Below are 18,282 nucleotides of genomic sequence, written 5' to 3'. Positions count from 1 at the left end.
CCTGGAAGATATAGCAAAATTCATGACAACCCTTATACATCAATGACATCTTAAAACCCATATTTTAGCTTATTGCAAGAAGCTACCTTTTTTTTTTTCCCTTGTTTTTAGATTTAGGATCCTTGTATAAGGAACTCAGCAATGTGACTTAAACAAAATCCTAAGCCCTTACATTTACTCTTACAAAACATGTATTTGATGAATCAAATTGATTCTACTTTTTATTTTGTAGCCAGTGGGGACAAAGCTTCAGATTTGTCTTACTAGAGAATTCAGAGCAGAAATTGACAGGCCTTAAAGTATGATATCCTCTCACCTACCAAAGGCTTCTGTGGTCTCATCACAAAAGCTCTACACTGAATCTTATCTGCAGCTCCAGTAGACTGAAGAGAACACCATAAACCAACTCACATGGCAGATAAGTCATCCTGTTATTAAGGCAGCTTCTTGCCAGTGAAAAATTATTTAAGCATGACAACTCACAATCCCAGTAAGTTGCAAAACATATTAAAAGGAGAGCAGAAGAATCAGGGCTCTGGGAAGGGGTTGTATATATCGCTTGTCATAACCAGCACTAGATAAAACCCTTTATATGATTCTCCATAAGGATGCTGTAAGGTTTAACAATGCTTAGCACAAAGTAAAATGCAAAAGATAGAAATATGAGTAATGGGTGATGCACAAGAATCAAAAATAAGCCAGTGTTCAACAATTGGTTGTTATTGCATCTGCGTGGGTAGTCCTCTTTCGGTTGAAATCCCTATGGCTTTTGGGGAGCTCCTGCGCTAAACTTTTTACTTCTTGCTAGTAATCACAATTTCCTTGCTACCTAGAAGGCCTTCAGCAATATAATCTGAACCAAAATTAAGGCTCTGGTGCCCAAAAATGCCCAGCAAATTGGGATCTGTCATGTGTCTGCCCAGAGCAGCGTTAGGTGACACAAAGAGGATCCACACTCTTGGTTGCGCCACATACATGACACAAGATTTTATTTCCATGGGCTGCTCCTACACAGTCTGAAGAACTGTCTTAAGCACTGTGGTGAAAACCTGGGTTAGCTGAGTTACCCCAGCACACCAGAGCTGTCAGAGCAGGGCTCAGTGAGAGAAGTGTGTTTGGTTTCAGACCTCAGCCATCAGAGGGCTGGAGCCCCTCTGCTCTGGAGCCAGCCTGGCAGAGCTGGGGCTGTTCAGCTGCACAAGAGAAGGCTCCAGGGAGAGCTCAGAGCCCCTGCCAGGGCCTCAAGGGGCTCCAGGAGAGCTGCACAGGGACTGGGGACAAGGCATGCAGGGACAGCACACAGGCAATGGCTTCCACTGCCAGAGGGCAGGGACAGGTGGGAGATTGGGAACTGGGAATTGCTGGCTGGGAGGGTGGGCAGGCCCTGGCACAGGGTGCCCAGAGCAGCTGTGGCTAACCCTGGGTCCCTGAGAGTGTCCAGGACCAGGCTGGACAGGGCTTGGAGTAACCTGGAACAGTGGAAGGTGTCCCTGCCCATGGCAGGGGGTGGCACTGGATAAGCTTTAAGGTCCCTTCCAAACTATTGTGTGATTCTAAGGAGTGACCCAGTGTTAACTGAAATCACATAAAACAATAATATTAGTCTCTTTCTTACTTGATCATTTTCATGCAGTGTTTAATCTTCACTGTTCATTGGTTTCTCTAAGGCCACGATTCTCATTAAGTTTGACTGACTTGCAATTCCAATGCACTCATTCTTTCAGTGTGCTTTTGCTTTGGAAGTCCTTCATTTTCATCTAAAACTTCACTCCTACAGGATGAGTTGTCAGCATCTCTACACCCTGTATTAAGTTATGTAATTAAAAGATAAAGAGTAGTTCTAGAATATGTTCAAGCTGATACCACATATGCATGAATAAACATATGTCTCTCTCTATATACATAAATGGTAGAAGCTAATGGAAATCATATTAATATCTATTTCAATTAATATCTTTAAACACCAAACCTTTTACAAGAAGGTGATGGCACAGCAAACTGCAGAGCTATGCAGTGAAAGGTATTCTGTGTGCTTATGCTGACATACAATTAGTTTTCTGCACTTCAGACATCTCTCTGGAGTCCTCTGTAAATATATACAAATAAAATCAGTTCTGTGAAATGTAGTCTGCAAGTTTTCCATTCAGTGGAAAGAATTATTCATTAGAGGAAGACTTGTTTTCATTTTATAACAGCCTAAAGTTGAGTGTCAGATTAAGACTCAGGAGATGTCTGGTGACAACACAGTCAGAAGGGTGATCAAATGTAAATAGTAAACAATTTTGACACAGCTCTGTAGTAGTCACCACACAGTCTCATCTCCACACTTACACAGTACTTTTTAAATTTTTTCTATATTCCCAGGTTTCCTACAGTAAACAAAAGGATAAATGATATCTCTAACACACTTAGGTGTGAAATATGTTGCAGGTAGACTTATCCCTGACTGAAAAGCTTCCAGCTCCACTGTCAGTAACACAGAACCACAGAATGTCCTGAGATGGAAGGGACCCCCAAGGATCACCCAGTCCAACTCCTGCCCCACACAGACCCCCAAAAATCCCACCCTGTGCATCTCTGGCAGCGCTGTCCAAAGGTCCTGGAGCTCTGGCAGCCTCGGGGCTGTGCCCATTCCCGGGGGAGCCTGGGCAGTGGAGACAGTCATTGACATATCACATAACACACAGGCTTTGAAATACACTTTTTTTCCTTCATTGATATTCCAACTTTTTGCAGTTTATATCTAGCTTGTGCAGTTTGTTTGTGTGAAAACCACTTGCACCTTGAACCTCTCTGCCTTTGAAGAGGCTGAAGAGACTGAGAGCAGCACTGTGGTGCAGCCCCTCTGACTATGTCTTTTGTATTCAAGGGTTTTGGTTCCCAGTCATTAAATCAATGATGGTTCAATTGTCTCTGTCAAAGGTGTCTAGAGGAGGAAATCTATATTTGTTTATTATCTCATGCCTTCAAGATGATGTGTGTCTTTGTGTCACACTGAGTTCTTTTATATGCCAAGTGCCTAAATTGAAGACTGTAAATACAGACTATATATGCAGATACTGAAAAAGCAACAAGAGTAGAAGATAGATAGATAGATACACACACCAACACATGAACCCTTTTTTCCCTGCTCTAAGTGAAAAACTGCAGTGGAGGCTGGTTGCTCTCATAAAGAACCTTTACAAGAACAACCAGCAGAGCAGCAGGCAGCACTCGTACAGGATCACATTACAGCAAGAGCCTGAACAGGAACTGCAGTATTGCTGTGCTTCAGTGACAGGATGATTTCTGGCACGTTAGACTCTGCAACTTCTGCTTGCCTTTGAAGTGCTATCAGCTCCACAGCTGCAGTGGTGTATGGTTACAAAATGATGATATTTAAAATAAAATGGTCAATTTACCCAGAGTTTTGTTTATACACAAGTACTAAGTGTAAGGTTCTTTCAATTGTTTTTAGTTTTTTCTTTATTTTACAGCTCTTTCTAAGATTTCCCTGCTGCTTATTGAACTTGATGCTACACATGACTCAGGAGTTTTAACTCCTGTAACTGGTGTTCCAGGAAGAGAGCCCAAATATCCACCCTATGCCCGTGCCTGGATTTGTGCAGGTGGCCTGGGATAGCTGTGGAGCTCTTTAGGCACAACTGCTGCCAGTCTTCTGAGTCTGCACATGACCCTGCAGACACCTGAGCCCGTGTCAAACTAGGAAGTACAAAGAGTGCAGCAGCACATCAGTGCTTCTCGTGTTGCCAAGTACTGTAAATAAAGGAAATACTCCAGTCTTATCTTGACAGAGCACTTTTACCCTGCTAGGCCCTGAAAAGAATTCAAGTCAAACTATGTTTTCATGGAATACGTGTTTTATTCTAAAGACCACATTCCCCAGTGTGCTCTGTGCGCACCAATACTGTAATGCTGGGACATTCTCTGCCAAAGTCCCCTTCTCCCATACTGCCAAACCTTGACACACAGCATTGGTAGGGAAATAGGAGAGGCCAGGACATAGAAGCCACCCTCCTGCAGACTTCATGGATGCTTAGGGCATAGTCCAAAATGTCCCCAAGGCTTGCAAAGGGGAAAACAGCACAGTGCTTGGGCATCCCTGACATCTTCTGTACTGTGGGGAGCAGTGCCAAGCAGCCAAAGCACACTGCAGATGTCATTTTTCATACAGCCTGTGCTCACATTTGTGGTTCATACAAGGAGATAGAGAACTCCACAGCCATTCCCTCGGGTGTTGGTACCTGGTGCCTGTGTCACTGCCACTCTTCACTGCTCCGTCATCCGTGAAATTAAAGGTGCCGGTCCAATTTGCCAATTCCTCTCCATTCTGCCAGCTAAACTGCAGCCCTCTAGCAAGAAAACGAGGCAGTTGATATTTGATATCATTCATTAGGTTAAGTCTATCAGCATGAGTTCTCATGTCCTAATTCTTAACATACAAATGTGACCATGACACATTCATCAAAAACAATTAAAAGATACCGAGAACAACAAGATATGACCTTACTAGGGTAAACAAATAATTTTTACGTCCCACAGACTCTGCAAGTCCTTGGATGAAAACAATACCAGGCTCCCCATACAAATTTGAAGGCCAGGAATTATCTGTGCTCATAAACAACACACATGTATGAGGAGGTAGAAATTTCATTCTCCAAAACATAAGGGTGAAAAGCTGGCGACATGGGAAACCATGGGGCCAAAGAAGCAGAGGCTCCAAACTTCAGTTTTACATCTACAGTAGTTGCTAAATGTGATGGGCACTGGGTCCTTCCTCTGATTTGTTTGCTCTGCTAGCAAAGGATGATGATTTAGAGACATTTGATGATGTCTCTAAAGTCATAATACAGTGCTTATTTTGCCTGCTTGGTAAGATGGCATTTTTTAAGGCCAATGCATAAACACCATCATTACAAGTCCCTGTTTTCCAAACTTTCACAAATTTGTTCCAACTCCCATGATGCCTGCAATCTTCTGGAAACTACACCAATAGCAGGGTAGAAATTTAAAAATGCTGGGGAAATGTTTGACAACACAAGCCAAAACCCTTCCCTTATCTCAGAAGCCAACGAAAAAGGATCTTGCAGATTGCTATTTTTAAACTTCTCCTTTTTAACCCAATTTCATTATTTCAGAAGTCTGGCAAGCTGAGTTGTGAACATTTGGTGCTGCCAATACTGAAAGTTAACTTCCCAGTTGGGCTGTGTGGGGGCAGCCAGGAAGCAATCTGCCAGCACGCTTTGTCCAAAAGAAAGGGTATCCAGGACCCCGATAGTTTTGCTGGTCACCAGGCTTATGATAAGGGCTGGTGAATCACCCTGGCCACATCCATCCTTTAGTCTAATTGGCAGCAATTATTAGCACAGGGACTTAAGAAGGAACAACATGGGACGTTAAAATATGCCCAGGGGAATCTCATGAGGTTTAACAAGGCCAACAAGTGCTGGAGCTGCACCTGGGCCAGGGCAGCCCCCGGGATCCACCCAGGCTGGGGATGAGCAGAGGGAGCAGCCCCGGGAGAAGGAGCTGGGGGTGCTGTGGGTGAGAGCTGGACCTGCCCCAGCCTGAACCCCCCTGCCCGGGGCTGATCCCCCAGCGTGGGCAGCAGGGCAGGGGGGATTCTGCCCCTGTGCCCCTGTGCTCAGCTGAGAGCCCACCTGCAGAGCTGCCCCAGCCCTGGCTCCAACAGCACAAGGACGTGGAGCTGCTGGAGCCAGCCCAGAGGAGGCCCCGGAGCTGCTGCCAGGGCTGGAGCCCCTCTGCTCTGGAGCCAGCCTGGCAGAGCTGGGGCTGTTCAGCTGCACAAGAGAAGGCTCCAGGGAGAGCTCAGAGCCCCTGCCAGGGCCTCAAGGGGCTCCAGGAGAGCTGCACAGGGACTGGGGACAAGGCATGCAGGGACAGCACACAGGCAATGGCTTCCCCTGCCAGAGGGCAGGGACAGGTGGGAGATTGGGAACTGGGAATTGCTGGCTGGGAGGGTGGGCAGGCCCCGGCACAGGGTGCCCAGAGCAGCTGTGGCTGCCCCATCCCATGGGAATGTCCAAGGCCAGGCTGGACGGGGCTTGGAGCAGCCTGGGATAGCGGAAGGTGTCCCTGCCCATGGCAGGGGGTGGCACTGGATGAGGTTAAAGTTACCTTCATGCCCAAACTGCCCTGTGATTCCATGATTCATATCAAAGTGTGTTTACATTATGCCATAATGGCCATTGGGTAATGCAGTGCTCTGGATTATCAGGCAGCCCCATAACTTGTGTGTTTCTCTGGCAGTTTTTAATCAGCTGGCCTGCTCAAGGTAAATTTATGAGTGGAATACTGGTGTGAAGAAAACATAAGAAAATTACTTAGACACTTTCACTTTGAGTGCTTGTTGAAATAAATTATTGTGGCTCTCTCCCATATACCACAATCTTACACATTATTTTGCCACACTGTAACTGGTATAGAAACATGGTTTCTTCAAATATATATCTTTGTAAAATACATTTAAGTATATGGCCTTAAAAATATCTTTTAATTGTTAAATGCATCACTGAATGATACACTGGGAGAGAAGTGTGGGAAAACCAAGCTGAAATTGTGCCTTTTAATTGGATTTGAATTCTCTGTTTGGGACTCTGATATTTGCAAACTGTAATGGAGAGCATTAATCCAGATAAATGTCTGTGTCCTCCAGAGGTGAACTCTCTTACAGCATAGCCAATATTCAGGCGGATTAAATGAAGAATTAAAACATGCAGTAAAGTCCTTTCCCTGCCTATGTCTTTACTCTGTATGTAACAGCTGAAAGGAAATCTAAGTAAATGTTCCAAGGTGGAGGGGGGTGAATTTGTCCACCTAGCAAAACAAATTGTAAAATCGCTCTTTAATGCCCCCCTTTCATCAGGCTGTTTTTGGGGAAGGGCGTGCACTGCAGCAGAGGCACCCAGTGTAAAGGACATTCACATTTAGGGTAAGACCCAAGGGGAGATTGGAAGAATAACGCTGAGGAATGGCAGATATGTCTTATGATGACCAGCTTGATATACTTAGCTTTGAAGTGGCAGGGATCTAACTGAGGTACAAAAATATCCAGTGAGGGATCTGGGTATGACACTTCTCTGTGGTTAAGGACAAAGTACAGAGCTGTGAGCTGAGCTCAGGGTCACATTAAAGTTAAGTGTCCAGCCCTGATCCAGACAGACCACACAGGGCTCTTCTTCCAACTGGTACTCCAGGGATTAACAGGATACAGACTTATAAATACACAAAACACCCCACCAAAGCAATTTTGCACAGCTCATAGGGCTGTGTGCCTCACTGTGAGTCTGCAAAACTGAGACCAAGCTGCTGCTTTGCATTTTTTGCAGAGGTGGTACAATAAATCTCTTTCTCACAGTAAGAACAACTTCCATAAATAATGGCTTGTAGTATTAGGACTGAGTAGAAACCAAGGATGAGACATTTAAATTAATTCTTAATTAATAATTAATTATTTAATTAATTATTTTTCTAACAGAATTATTTATTAATTATTAATTATTTTTACTTTATTTTATTTATATTTATTTTATTTATATTTATTAATTATTAATTATTTTTTCTAACAGGATTACTGAGGGCTTTATCATTGATTTCAATCAGCCTTGAGTTGGGAGAATTTAATTTTTGAAATACAAAGTTTTCTAATCCTCTCAGGTTTGAGTTGTAAGCATCCATAAAAAATTATCTGTCCAAATGTGCAAACAGCCTGAGAAAACAGAAAAGAGACTTGAATCACTTTATCAGTGTATTTCTTTGGTATTCTATTTCAATCAACTTCTACCACGTTCATTCTCAGCAGTAACTGCATTTAAACAGGTAAACAAATTAAGGTTCTGTGAATCAGAATTGCAATATAAAAGCACGCAGAGGACAGAAGCACAGAAAAGGAAGAGAAAAAAGCATCAGAGCAAAAGGGAGGGTAAGGAAAGGTTAAAAGAAGGTAAGGAAAGCTGAGGAAATGACTGAGACATCAAGGTCTATTATGTGATTTACATAGCTCATGTCAAAGAATTCAAACAAAAAAAAAAAGAAAAAAGAAAAAAAGAAAAAATTTTAAAAAGAAAAAATAAATAAAGAAAACCTAATTCTAAGCCTGGAATCATTGCCAATGATTGCCAAGTGGAACTTTGCCATTTGCTCAATTCGCCCTAATAAAACAACTTCTAAAATCGGTATGTGTCCCCAACGTGTGATGCTGATAACGGCAAGGAAAGAATTCATAAAAGGTGTAATAACCAGAAACCCTCTCCGTGCAGAGATGCTTTGTTTCGCCATGAATGTAAGCAAATTGTTCATCAAGGAAGATGTACGTGTCAGTTACAGATACCATTAATCACAAGGCTTATCCCTAACAAAAAAAAGTATGAGCAATGCTCTGCCTTGCGTTGGAGAAACTCGGTGAAGTTGGATGTCTTAGCAACAGAGACCTTGAGTTTCAGGTAAATGTCAAAGCAATATTTTGATCTTAATTGGTAACTGTAAGTGTTGAATCAGTGTGTGGTCAAATAAACATCGGTATAAAGTAGTAATAGGAGGAGGGGGTGAAAAGCCAGAAAATTAACAAAGCAGCAGTGACTCTGAAGGGCTTGTCAAAACCGGCTGTCAGGAAGCAGCAGGAAGCAAAGACTGAAAGCCTGTTGCTGCAATCCAAACAAAAAACAACTCCTACACAAGCAGAGGTTTTAATAGCAGAGGATGTCAGATAATTACGAGGATTTTGAACCACAAGGCAAGAATGAGCAAGAGGATGATTTGCCGAGAGAAGATTTGCACCCATGCTGTGTCACACTGAGATCCCCCCTCAGCAGTGCCTACTGTCCTTCTGAAAAGGAAAGGAAAGGTGAAAATTCACTTCAGACCAGAAGGCAGAGCTTATAAAAGCGAGCTGCTAAAAGAAGGAGACCCAAAAGTCTCCAAGCGCAGCTGGAGGTCATGAACAGGCTCTACACAGAGAGTGGGCCATGACTGTGTATGCTGCAGAACCTGTTCAGGAGAGATCCATGTGCTTCCCAGGCACAAGAGCAGTTTGGTGCAGGTGTCTGAGTGACACAGTGATCAGCACCTCTGGGTGACAGGGACTGAGTGGCAGCAGGGGCATCACCTGCCACTCCAGCCACAATCTATTCCCCAGATACCACCAGTTCATCCCATTTAATCCCAGGCAGCAGGCGAATTCCACTCATCTTTAAAAGGTGACAGCTACAGCTATCCTCATTTGGCATCTACCACAGGCAGGCTAAATCCAAGCCCAAGCAAAACCAGGCAGAAATGAATGTTATTTCATAATGGTGAAGCTAAGCCAAAACCTGACTCAGCTTGCTGGCCTACACAGATGGGCAAGGAAGGAGAAGCAGAGGAGGGGAAGGAAGATATGGATGTCCCCAAGAACAAGGCAAATTATTTGTCTTTCTGAGCTCCCTCTGTTATTTGTCTTCACTTCTCCTGCTCTTGCTTTCCAGCAGTTCTCATACCCCTTCTCCATAGGCACTCTCCCTAACAAAGAGGCCATTAGGAGGTGACAGGAAATCCAGGTTTTGTGACTCTGGCTCTGGTTGAAATTGTAAGCAAGTAGTATATTCATTAATTCCTTATATATTATGAGTAAGTTTATAATCCCGTTTCTGCAGGCCTGGTCATGGTGCTGCACTTCCCTGTTACTTCTCAGATATAGAAGCCATATCCAGTCCCTGTCCTGATGATCAACAGCCCAGGCCATGTAAAGGCTTCCTAAAGTCACTGGAAAATCACTTTCACTGTACCTCAGTTTCTCTGTTTTGTAATTCTTGTGCCCTTGAGGAAGAGGAACTGAAGACTTTAGTGTTAAATGATCATTTTGCTCTCTTTGAAAATGGAAAGTGATGCCCTTAGCCTATTAACAGGGGCATCACAGAGGTGTTGGAAAGTCAGATGGTTAATCTTGCCAGAGATCCAGTTCCTTCTTTCCGCAAAATAAGGAAACTGTGACTCACTGAGTCCACAGGGTGTACGGAAAATAAAACTAAAACCGTGGTATGCATGAGTGACCTGCAGATGAGAGTGATTGGAAACACTCACTAAAATGGATCAGGGAGTTAGAGGAGCTTGGGTGAGGGGAATATCAGGAGTCTCCAGTGTGACAGACTGCTGCACAGGTGAAGAGAAGCACAGCAGCTGGCAGAGACAGCAGTAAGAGGAGATTTGGAGCAAAACTAAGGATCCCTTTTCATTTTTGCACAGGCCAGAAAAAGCAAGATTATTTACACTGCACTTGGAAAGATATCAGAGGGGCCCAAGAGGAGTAAAGGACTAAAGTTACCACAGAGAACAGTTAGACACTGACATCAAACCCAGCCCAGCAGTGCCCAGTCAGACCAACCTGTGTTCAAAACCTCTTTCCTGACAAAAGGGCCAGACTTACTCCCTGAAGACAATGAAGCCAGGTGACAAGAACAAGGCGAATGCTTACTTGAATAGTTAAATGCCACTTTAAACATCCCAATCCATTTTGAAATAAACACACAAGGGACAACAACTTAAAAGATGCAGCACAGGGGAAAGAAAGAAACATAAATCTGCCTATAGCAGTCCAGGTCCAATTCACCTGTGCTATGTAATGCCAGGAAAATACCACGTGCGTGCTGGCCTCTTTCAGTCTAGAATCCAGGGCCATAAGCCTGCCAGGCAGGATACAAATAAATAAAACATTCCTGGGGCTAACTCAAGTACTTGAGCAATATGCTTTCCTTCTTACGTCAGTCCATAAAAAAATTCATATTTTTCAGTGGAAGAAGCATAGAATCTGACTAGTCAAGTTCAGAGAAATACTTACTTTGCAAGAGAAATTAGAAAAATGCAAGTTTTAGTCCTGATAGAAGATCACTGTGCTTTAATAAAGATCAACCTTTGTCTCAGTGACCTACAGCTTTGTAAATAGACTGACACTGGGTAATTACTGAGCTCATCACTTACCATCTTACAGGGACAAGATTATTAAAAGGTTTTGAAAATTGTATGAAAATATGTGGAAGAGCAGGAACGGCATATTCAGAGCAAAAGGAAGAAATTAAATAACATGGGCCCACAAAAAGCAAAATATGGATGGACAATGTGGGAAAGGAGCACGTCTGGTTTCATCACACTCTTGGCCTTACAGAATTATACCAGGGACAAGTTTGGCTCTTTATGTTAGAGGGAAATAATAGTATTAAAATGGTGGAGGAGTGTATTTTGACTAGTGTAAAAAGCAAAATTGGAAACATAGGTGGGAAGCTTCTGGATTATAACCATTATTACACAGAAAAAAAGGTTTTGTTTCATGTAGCACATTTCACATTTGGGTTAAATCTTGCATCAGATATTCACAAGCAATATCTGGAAAAGCTTGGCCCAAAATCACTTCCCAGGAAGGAAAAACACATCCAAATAGTTGGCTTAAACTGGATTTAACATTGACCAGGACATCAAGAACATCAAAGGATACCTTCCAAACCTTTGCAATCTTACCTTTTCTCATCTGTGGCTGGAAGATAAACATCTAAGGACTAATAGACAATCTCTGCCAATCCTATTGGTAACAATTATTCACATTTATATTCAATTATTCATAATTGAAACATCATTATTTGTAATACTGAGGGGCAGCACAAAACCAACAACAGAATGAAATTATAGTGAGGGAGGTAGTAGTTTTCAAAGAAAAGGAAAAAAAAAACAAAGCAAAACAAACAAACAAACAAACAAACAAACAAAAACCAAACAAAAAAACCCACCCAAACAACCAAGCCCTGAGCACAGACACTCACAGGAAATCCCAAATGTTTTATGATACCAGCAAATTCTGACATTTGAGATGGTAGATGCCTGATGCAGCGTGGGTTCCAAATCCCACCAGACCACAAGAGGTCTGACTAAAACAATTGCACTGCATCTCAAGTTTCCAGTAGTAATACATTCAGCATCAGGTCAAGTGTCCCCACACTGCCCTGAGGGCTCATGCTGAAGAAAATAGGCAAAATGCATTCACAGTCAGTGAGTGTGTACCCAGTGCTAGGCACAGGAGTAGCAAACATTCTCTCTCTCCATCACAGAAGTGGATGGCACAGTCTTCTAATACCACTTAGGCAACCCTTCCAAAATATTTACAGCCTAAGATGATCAGTTAGGACTGTCAAAAGCCCAGCTTTGGCTGTATTTGTTCTGATAGAAAATGCCAAACCAGTGACAGAGGCTGATTTTAAGGCATTCACCCTGAGAACTAAAGCATAAACCCAACTAAATAAAATGGACGTGAAAGGACATTGACTATCTGCAGGGCTGATGGAAAAACAAAATGGATGCAAACAACAGAGGGCAAGCATGCCTCAAAGAAACGAGAGGTTAAGTCCACAATTTCCCTGAAGGAGACATGGACTGCTGAGCAATGAATACACTTGAATTAAAAATTGAGGAATGAAATGAAAAAGCAATCAAGGGTAAGAATGAAGCACAGCGGAAGTAAGAAAATACAAAGCTTTGCACAGTGATTATGCCTGAACCAAATCCAGCAAGTGTAAGAATGATCAGGAAACTCCAGCTGGGTCAAAAATAAAAGACCAAGTTACCAGGTCATCAACATTGGCCACAGAGGTCAGTGGTCAAGGGAGCACAGGGGAACATGGGTGGAGCACAACCAAAAATGGGAACACAGGGCTCTGGGCTTGGCTCTTTACAAATGGAGGCAAGGCTGAACTTTGTACCTGTCCACACACAAAGAGGCCAAGCAGGTAATTCTTTTCAAAACATCATAAAACAAGTTGGTGGCACTTCTCCTCTAAAAGAAATGTCACAGCAGATAAATAATTTTGGGTGAAAAGGTGTTGAATGCTGGGCATTGGCAAAACTCAACCATTACTCTGTCATACTGAGGCAACAGATCTGTGTAAAATGAGGACTTAACCCAGATATTCAGCCAAATACACAAGGAGAATTGTTTGCATGGACAGAAGCAGGCCTAGATCTTCACACAACAAAGTCAGACTGAAGGAAGCTGCTACTGGCTACTACCTGAATTAGGATCAGGATTTAATTGTCTCTGTATTAAGCAGTAAGGACAATGGCCACTTTTTGGCTGGTAAGCAGGATACCTATAATTCACTGCTCCAGGGCAAAAAGTTTCTGGAGATCTCCTACAGCCCAACACGATTCAAACCAACCAGAGTGGGCTTGTGGACTCTGGCCTAGGAGCTGCTGGGTGACCACAGCCACAATAAAAGGGGCAAGTGGGCGAAGGCCACTCGGTAGTAACACATCCTCATGATATGAGGTCAGGAAGGACCAGGGTGTAACACACCAGGGAGTGACACACCTGGGATAATGCAATTTGCACATGTAAGACACTGAAATAATGGACGCTCATTACCTTAATTTACTGCCATCTGAAGAGTGGAGAAGGACTGGCAATTCACAGACCCGACCAGCCGGTGGTTTTGCCATCTCAGCAGCAGAGGTGAAAGAAAACAGTGCTAGAAATACAGCATAGAGGGAGCAGGGGTATAAACCCTGCTGGTTTTCTACACTGCTAGGGAGCACAAGAGAGGAAATAACACTAACACTCTAGTAGTAAAATTTCAGCCACTTTATGCTCTCCTTAAAAAGCAAATTAAAATCGTGGTTAAAAATCCCCAAACCTTTAAGTAGAAGAAGGAAAAATTTTTGGATTCAAGAGAATTGCCTAAAGCAATCAACAGCAGCAGTGGGAAAGGGAATGGGATGACAAGTGGGATGGGGTGCCTGCATCCAGCCTCTGGATGGAGGAACATCAGCGTGTTGGAGCCAGTCCAGAGGAAGCCACCAGGATGATCAGAGGGATGGAGCAGCTCTGCTGTGAGAAAAGGCTGAGAGAATTGGGATTATTCAGCCTGGAAAAGAGAAGCTTTGGGGTGGCCTTTCAGCACGTGAAATGAGCTATCAAGAAATATGGAGAGAGACTATTTACACGGGCCTGGAGTGACAGGACAAGGGGCAATGACAAATTGACAAAGGGTAAATTTAGGGTAGATGTTAGGGGAAATTATTCCCTGTGAGAGTGGTGGCACAGATTGCCCAGAGCAGCTGTGGCTGCCCCTGGATCCCTGGCAGTGTCCAAGGCCAGGTTGGACAGGGCTTGGAGCAACCTGGGCTAGTGGAAGGTGTCCTTACCCATGGCAGGGGGTGGGACTGGGTGAGGTTTAAGGTCCCTTCCAACCCAAACCATTCTGGGATTCTGTGATCCCATGAATTTGGAGACAGCTGAATTAACCTGTCAGATCCCTGCTGGTTCTGCTCCCTCCACCCCACTGCCAACAGGGATGCCTGCACCCCATGAAATGGTCTTGGGAATGCCCTGCAGCAGGAACAGCATGGCTGGAGTCTCAGCTTCTCCTGCTGTGCTCAAATAGATCTGGCCATTTTAAGGTGATGTCCATATCCCGTAAACACACTTTTTTTTTTGTGCTCTTTATCGTTTGAAGACTTTGCTTTGTTCTGAAGTTTTAAGCACTCTTCTCTGAAGAAAGCCTCCCAAACCCAAGACCTGCCCAGCACCTTGTCAGGGATTCATTCAGATGACTCATAGGATACATGTAATTTCTGTGGGGTAGCAATTCCCTCTGGTTAGAGCTGGAAGCACAGAGCTATGTGACCAGAGAGAGATGACTCACTAGGTGACCTTCAGATTACGTCTTTTTGGGGAAGATGCTTAAATGGGAGTATGGAAGGAGAGTACACAGAAATAGATGGTCTTAGGTTATGGCTAGCACTTTCACAGGGTGTTAGGAGCTGCACCAGGCATGGGGCAGGAGCTCTCAACTGACCTAAGCTAGCTGTAGTTAGGACAAAAAACCCAGTTTTAGGACAAAATACAGCTTGGGCCACATGTAGCCTCCAAGTCCCCATTGCAAGTCCTGCTGTCCCTGCAGTAAGAATGACATGAATTTAGGTTACAGACTAAATGTGTAGTTCAGGTTTATTTCCTCTGGGTTTATTCCTTTAGTCCATGCAGTGCAGAAAGTGATCACAAATAATCTTACATCGTAAGGAAAGAAGTAAGGATGCCTGGGAATTGATGTGCAACTGTTGAATAAAAGCTGCCTAAAATATTCATAAATGACAGGTTTACCTCAAGTCATGAGATTCTGATGTTAGTACGAGGGCACATATACATAAGAGTGATGTTTTATTCTCACTTAGAAGACACAAAGCTTTCCAATAATGCAGGCTGCCTGCATGGGAAGGTTTGCTGACTCTTGCTGTGTGATTTTTGCCATCTTTTATTTACCCTCTGGCAGGCCCTGGGGTAATATTTGCTTAAAGTCTTTAATAGTTTTGGAAATGTGTTCTCCTCACTCAGCTGAAGAACAGGAGTTTTAAAGGTACAGATTCCCTTCTTCAGGTGACACTCTCCCTGTGCAGAAGTCAGTCTGTTAAAACACCCAGAATTTAGTGAATTTCCTGCCAACAGAATATTGATATATGGCGAAGTATTGCTCTGATGTTTTTCCCTTGCCAAAGGGAAGGACTGTCCTATTGATCTCTCCCATGCTACAGGTTGGGAGATGAAGACAGATTTCAACATTTTTTTTACGGTAGTGGCAGTTTCCTGATGTAATCCAGGATTATTCCCTGCTGGCCAAACAAGACCTGACAAAAAAAGGCCAGCCCTCAGCTGAGCATCTGATTCAAAAGAAAATTCAGCTGAAAGGCGAGCATTGGAAAGATGAGTCAATACAAAAGCAAGCGGCAGCTCTGGATTTAAGCAGAAGACCACAGCATTTAACCTACTTTAGCAGATCAATGCAGTGGATTTTTAATCATCACATTAATCCTGAAATAAAAATAATTACCCCAGAGATCGGTATTAAAGTCCCTTAATTATATCTCATTTCATCATCCTTTTTACTTGGGATCAGAAGCTACAGAGACCAGAGCTTCCCGATGTAATTTCTCCAGCTTGCAGTTTGGCTCTCCTGTTAGGACTTCAGCTGCAACTACAGGGCTGAGGCACTGGCCTTGGTGAGAGCACCCATATCCATCCCACCTGGGAGAAAACTGAAAAAGGGAAAAAAAAAAAAAAAAAAAAAAAAAAAAAAAGGTGGACAAGGTGGACAGGATTCTGCTGTCCAATGACAGTATAAAACTGCAAAGGAAGCAGTGGGGAACATTATACAGAGGGTAAAAAAACGTGTGAATGCCTAGAAATTCAATCTCTACACTGTCCCCTTCTTCCAGCAATGCCAGGAGCTCATTAACATCCCAGAAGGGGAAAGAGAGAACTTTGACCAGAGGCTGGGCCCCTTATCAAATTTCACTGAGCAGAGTTTATTTCCTGGAGCATCCTTCCCTGTCCACAGTCCTGCTGCCCCCACAGATGCTCTGGGAACTTGGCTATGGGCAAGTGCAGGACCCCGAGCCTCCAAGGACAGCCTCAGGTGGGATTTCATGGCCATCAAACCAGCCCATTCCCTGCTGATAAGGGTAAGTGGCATGGCACAGCTTACAGCCACGCAGCAAACTTTTCCATCTTTCTCCCAGAAAATGGTACTTTTCTCCACTCTGCTCTTTGGGACCAGTCCTGAGTCTGTGCTGTCACTTGCATTGTGCCCAAGTTGCTTGTTTTAGGTCATACTCCCCTGCCTTGTTGGCCTTCACCCATTTCCACCATCTTCTTGCACAGAAAAGAGCTACCCTGGTGTTATATTTAGACTTAAAAGCACTGTGCATTTACTGAAATAGTACTTTAGGGCAATTTTCAGGTTTCTCCAAATACACGGGTGAATTTCTTCCTGCTGCCCTGGGAGGAGGCCATGGGGCCCGCTGTTGCTGCAGGTGTTGGGATGCAGGCAAAGGCATCCCAAACAAGCAGCACATGGAATCCCAGGGAGTAAATGGCTGCGGGTTCAGGCAGCGTCCCCAAGCTCCAGCTTGGCAAGTGGCACCATGGCTATAAATATCCCCCTTCCCCTCTCCAAGGAGCCTCTCCAAAACCACCAGGTACAAGTTAAAACATGTCCAAGGAGCCTCACAGCCGGAATCAGCTCCTAGCAGGGGGCTTAACACCGGAGGTTTGTGAAATGCAAGAGTAAATTAAAGGTTACAGCTGCCCCTGCACGGAGCTCAATGCCAATCAGACTGCCCTGGAATGCTCACCATAAGGTACTGCAGGACATTAAGAGTGAAGGAGGGATAGGAAAGCTAAAAAAAAAAAAAAGTACGTTCATAATAACACTGTGGTAACAACGCAGACCGCTGCTTAAATCACCTTTCTGTCACCAAAAACTTACAGCCACATCCTGCATTTTTATTTCCATGGAAGATGGGAACTGCCAATTGCCAGCAGAAAGGAGCTGAGGTGCTTTTTTTTTTTCTTCCCTGTACTGAGTTAGGGGAGCCCTCTATGAGACTATTTTCACATGATTAATTAAAAAAAAAAAAAAAAAAAGAAAGAAAGAAAAAAGTAAAAGAAAACATTGCAAATTGGAGTAAAAAAGAAAAAAAAAAAAAACCAACCAAAAAAAACCAACAAAAAAAAAAAAAAAAACAATCCAGCAGTGTTTTCCAGTCCAAGTGACAAAATATATGCTCATGTCCCTACTTGAGACTCTTTGATGGCAGAGGGCTCAGAAACAGATTTTCTCCTTGAAATCCCTGGACTTCGACATCAGCCTTTTTTCACTCCCTGATGGTGACAGGAGAGGTTCCCCAGGCATGAGGCAGGACAGAGGCAGGCCACAGGGATCACTCAGTGGAAGAGTTTTTGGTTGCATCTTCTCATAACTTTATCTTTACACTGCCATTTTTCATTTCAGTTTGTACTTGTGATTTATTTTTCTTCTCTCCCACCCTATTGCAGTAGTTTTGACTTGGAAAAGCAAAGATTGGTAGGACTGTCAGGCCTCCAGGACAAATGGGAAAAACTGAGAAAATAAGATGAGATCTCGACCTGGCCATAAAGTCGTATTTTTAACACTGAGGAAGTTTAGTACTACCCTTGTCTACCTACCAGGTTCCTGAAGCTCCCCAAATATGGAGATTTTATACCTCATCACATAATTATTTTCTTTAAAAGTTCCCCATCATGATTAAATCCAAATCTTTCCTGCTGCAACATTTTAGCACTTTGTGAGTGTTTAGAGAGATGTATTTATTGCTTTTTTTCTTCTAAGATTTAATTTGGGTATTTCAAGTCAGTTAACCTTTCTCCCCTCAATTTTCTCCAAGCCAAAAAACCCCATGTTTTCTACACTTCTGCTCATTGTTGCTTCTTCC

General features: G+C 43.4%; 1 protein-coding gene across 2 annotated transcripts in view; it reads right to left on the bottom strand.

Moving 5' to 3' along the window:
• The window catches only part of ST8SIA5 (ST8 alpha-N-acetyl-neuraminide alpha-2,8-sialyltransferase 5), a 42,293-nt gene that overhangs the window by 22,624 nt on the left and 1,387 nt on the right, over window positions 1–18,282 (bottom strand). Inside the window, exon 2 of one of the 2 annotated variants that reach the window (XM_053932812.1) lies at window positions 4,245–4,352. The exons of the other annotated variant lie outside the window; for it this stretch is intronic. Within the exon in view, the coding sequence (XP_053788787.1) occupies window positions 4,245–4,352 (108 nt within the window). The remainder of the gene's footprint in view (window positions 1–4,244; window positions 4,353–18,282) is intronic. 2 annotated transcript variants of the gene reach the window in all.

Source organism: Vidua chalybeata, chromosome Z (assembly GCF_026979565.1).
Source record: "Vidua chalybeata isolate OUT-0048 chromosome Z, bVidCha1 merged haplotype, whole genome shotgun sequence".
In the NCBI taxonomy this organism is placed as follows: domain Eukaryota; kingdom Metazoa; phylum Chordata; class Aves; order Passeriformes; family Viduidae; genus Vidua; species Vidua chalybeata.
The sequence above is the reverse complement of the archived record's forward strand: the minus strand, read 5'-3'. Positions and strand labels throughout refer to the sequence as shown.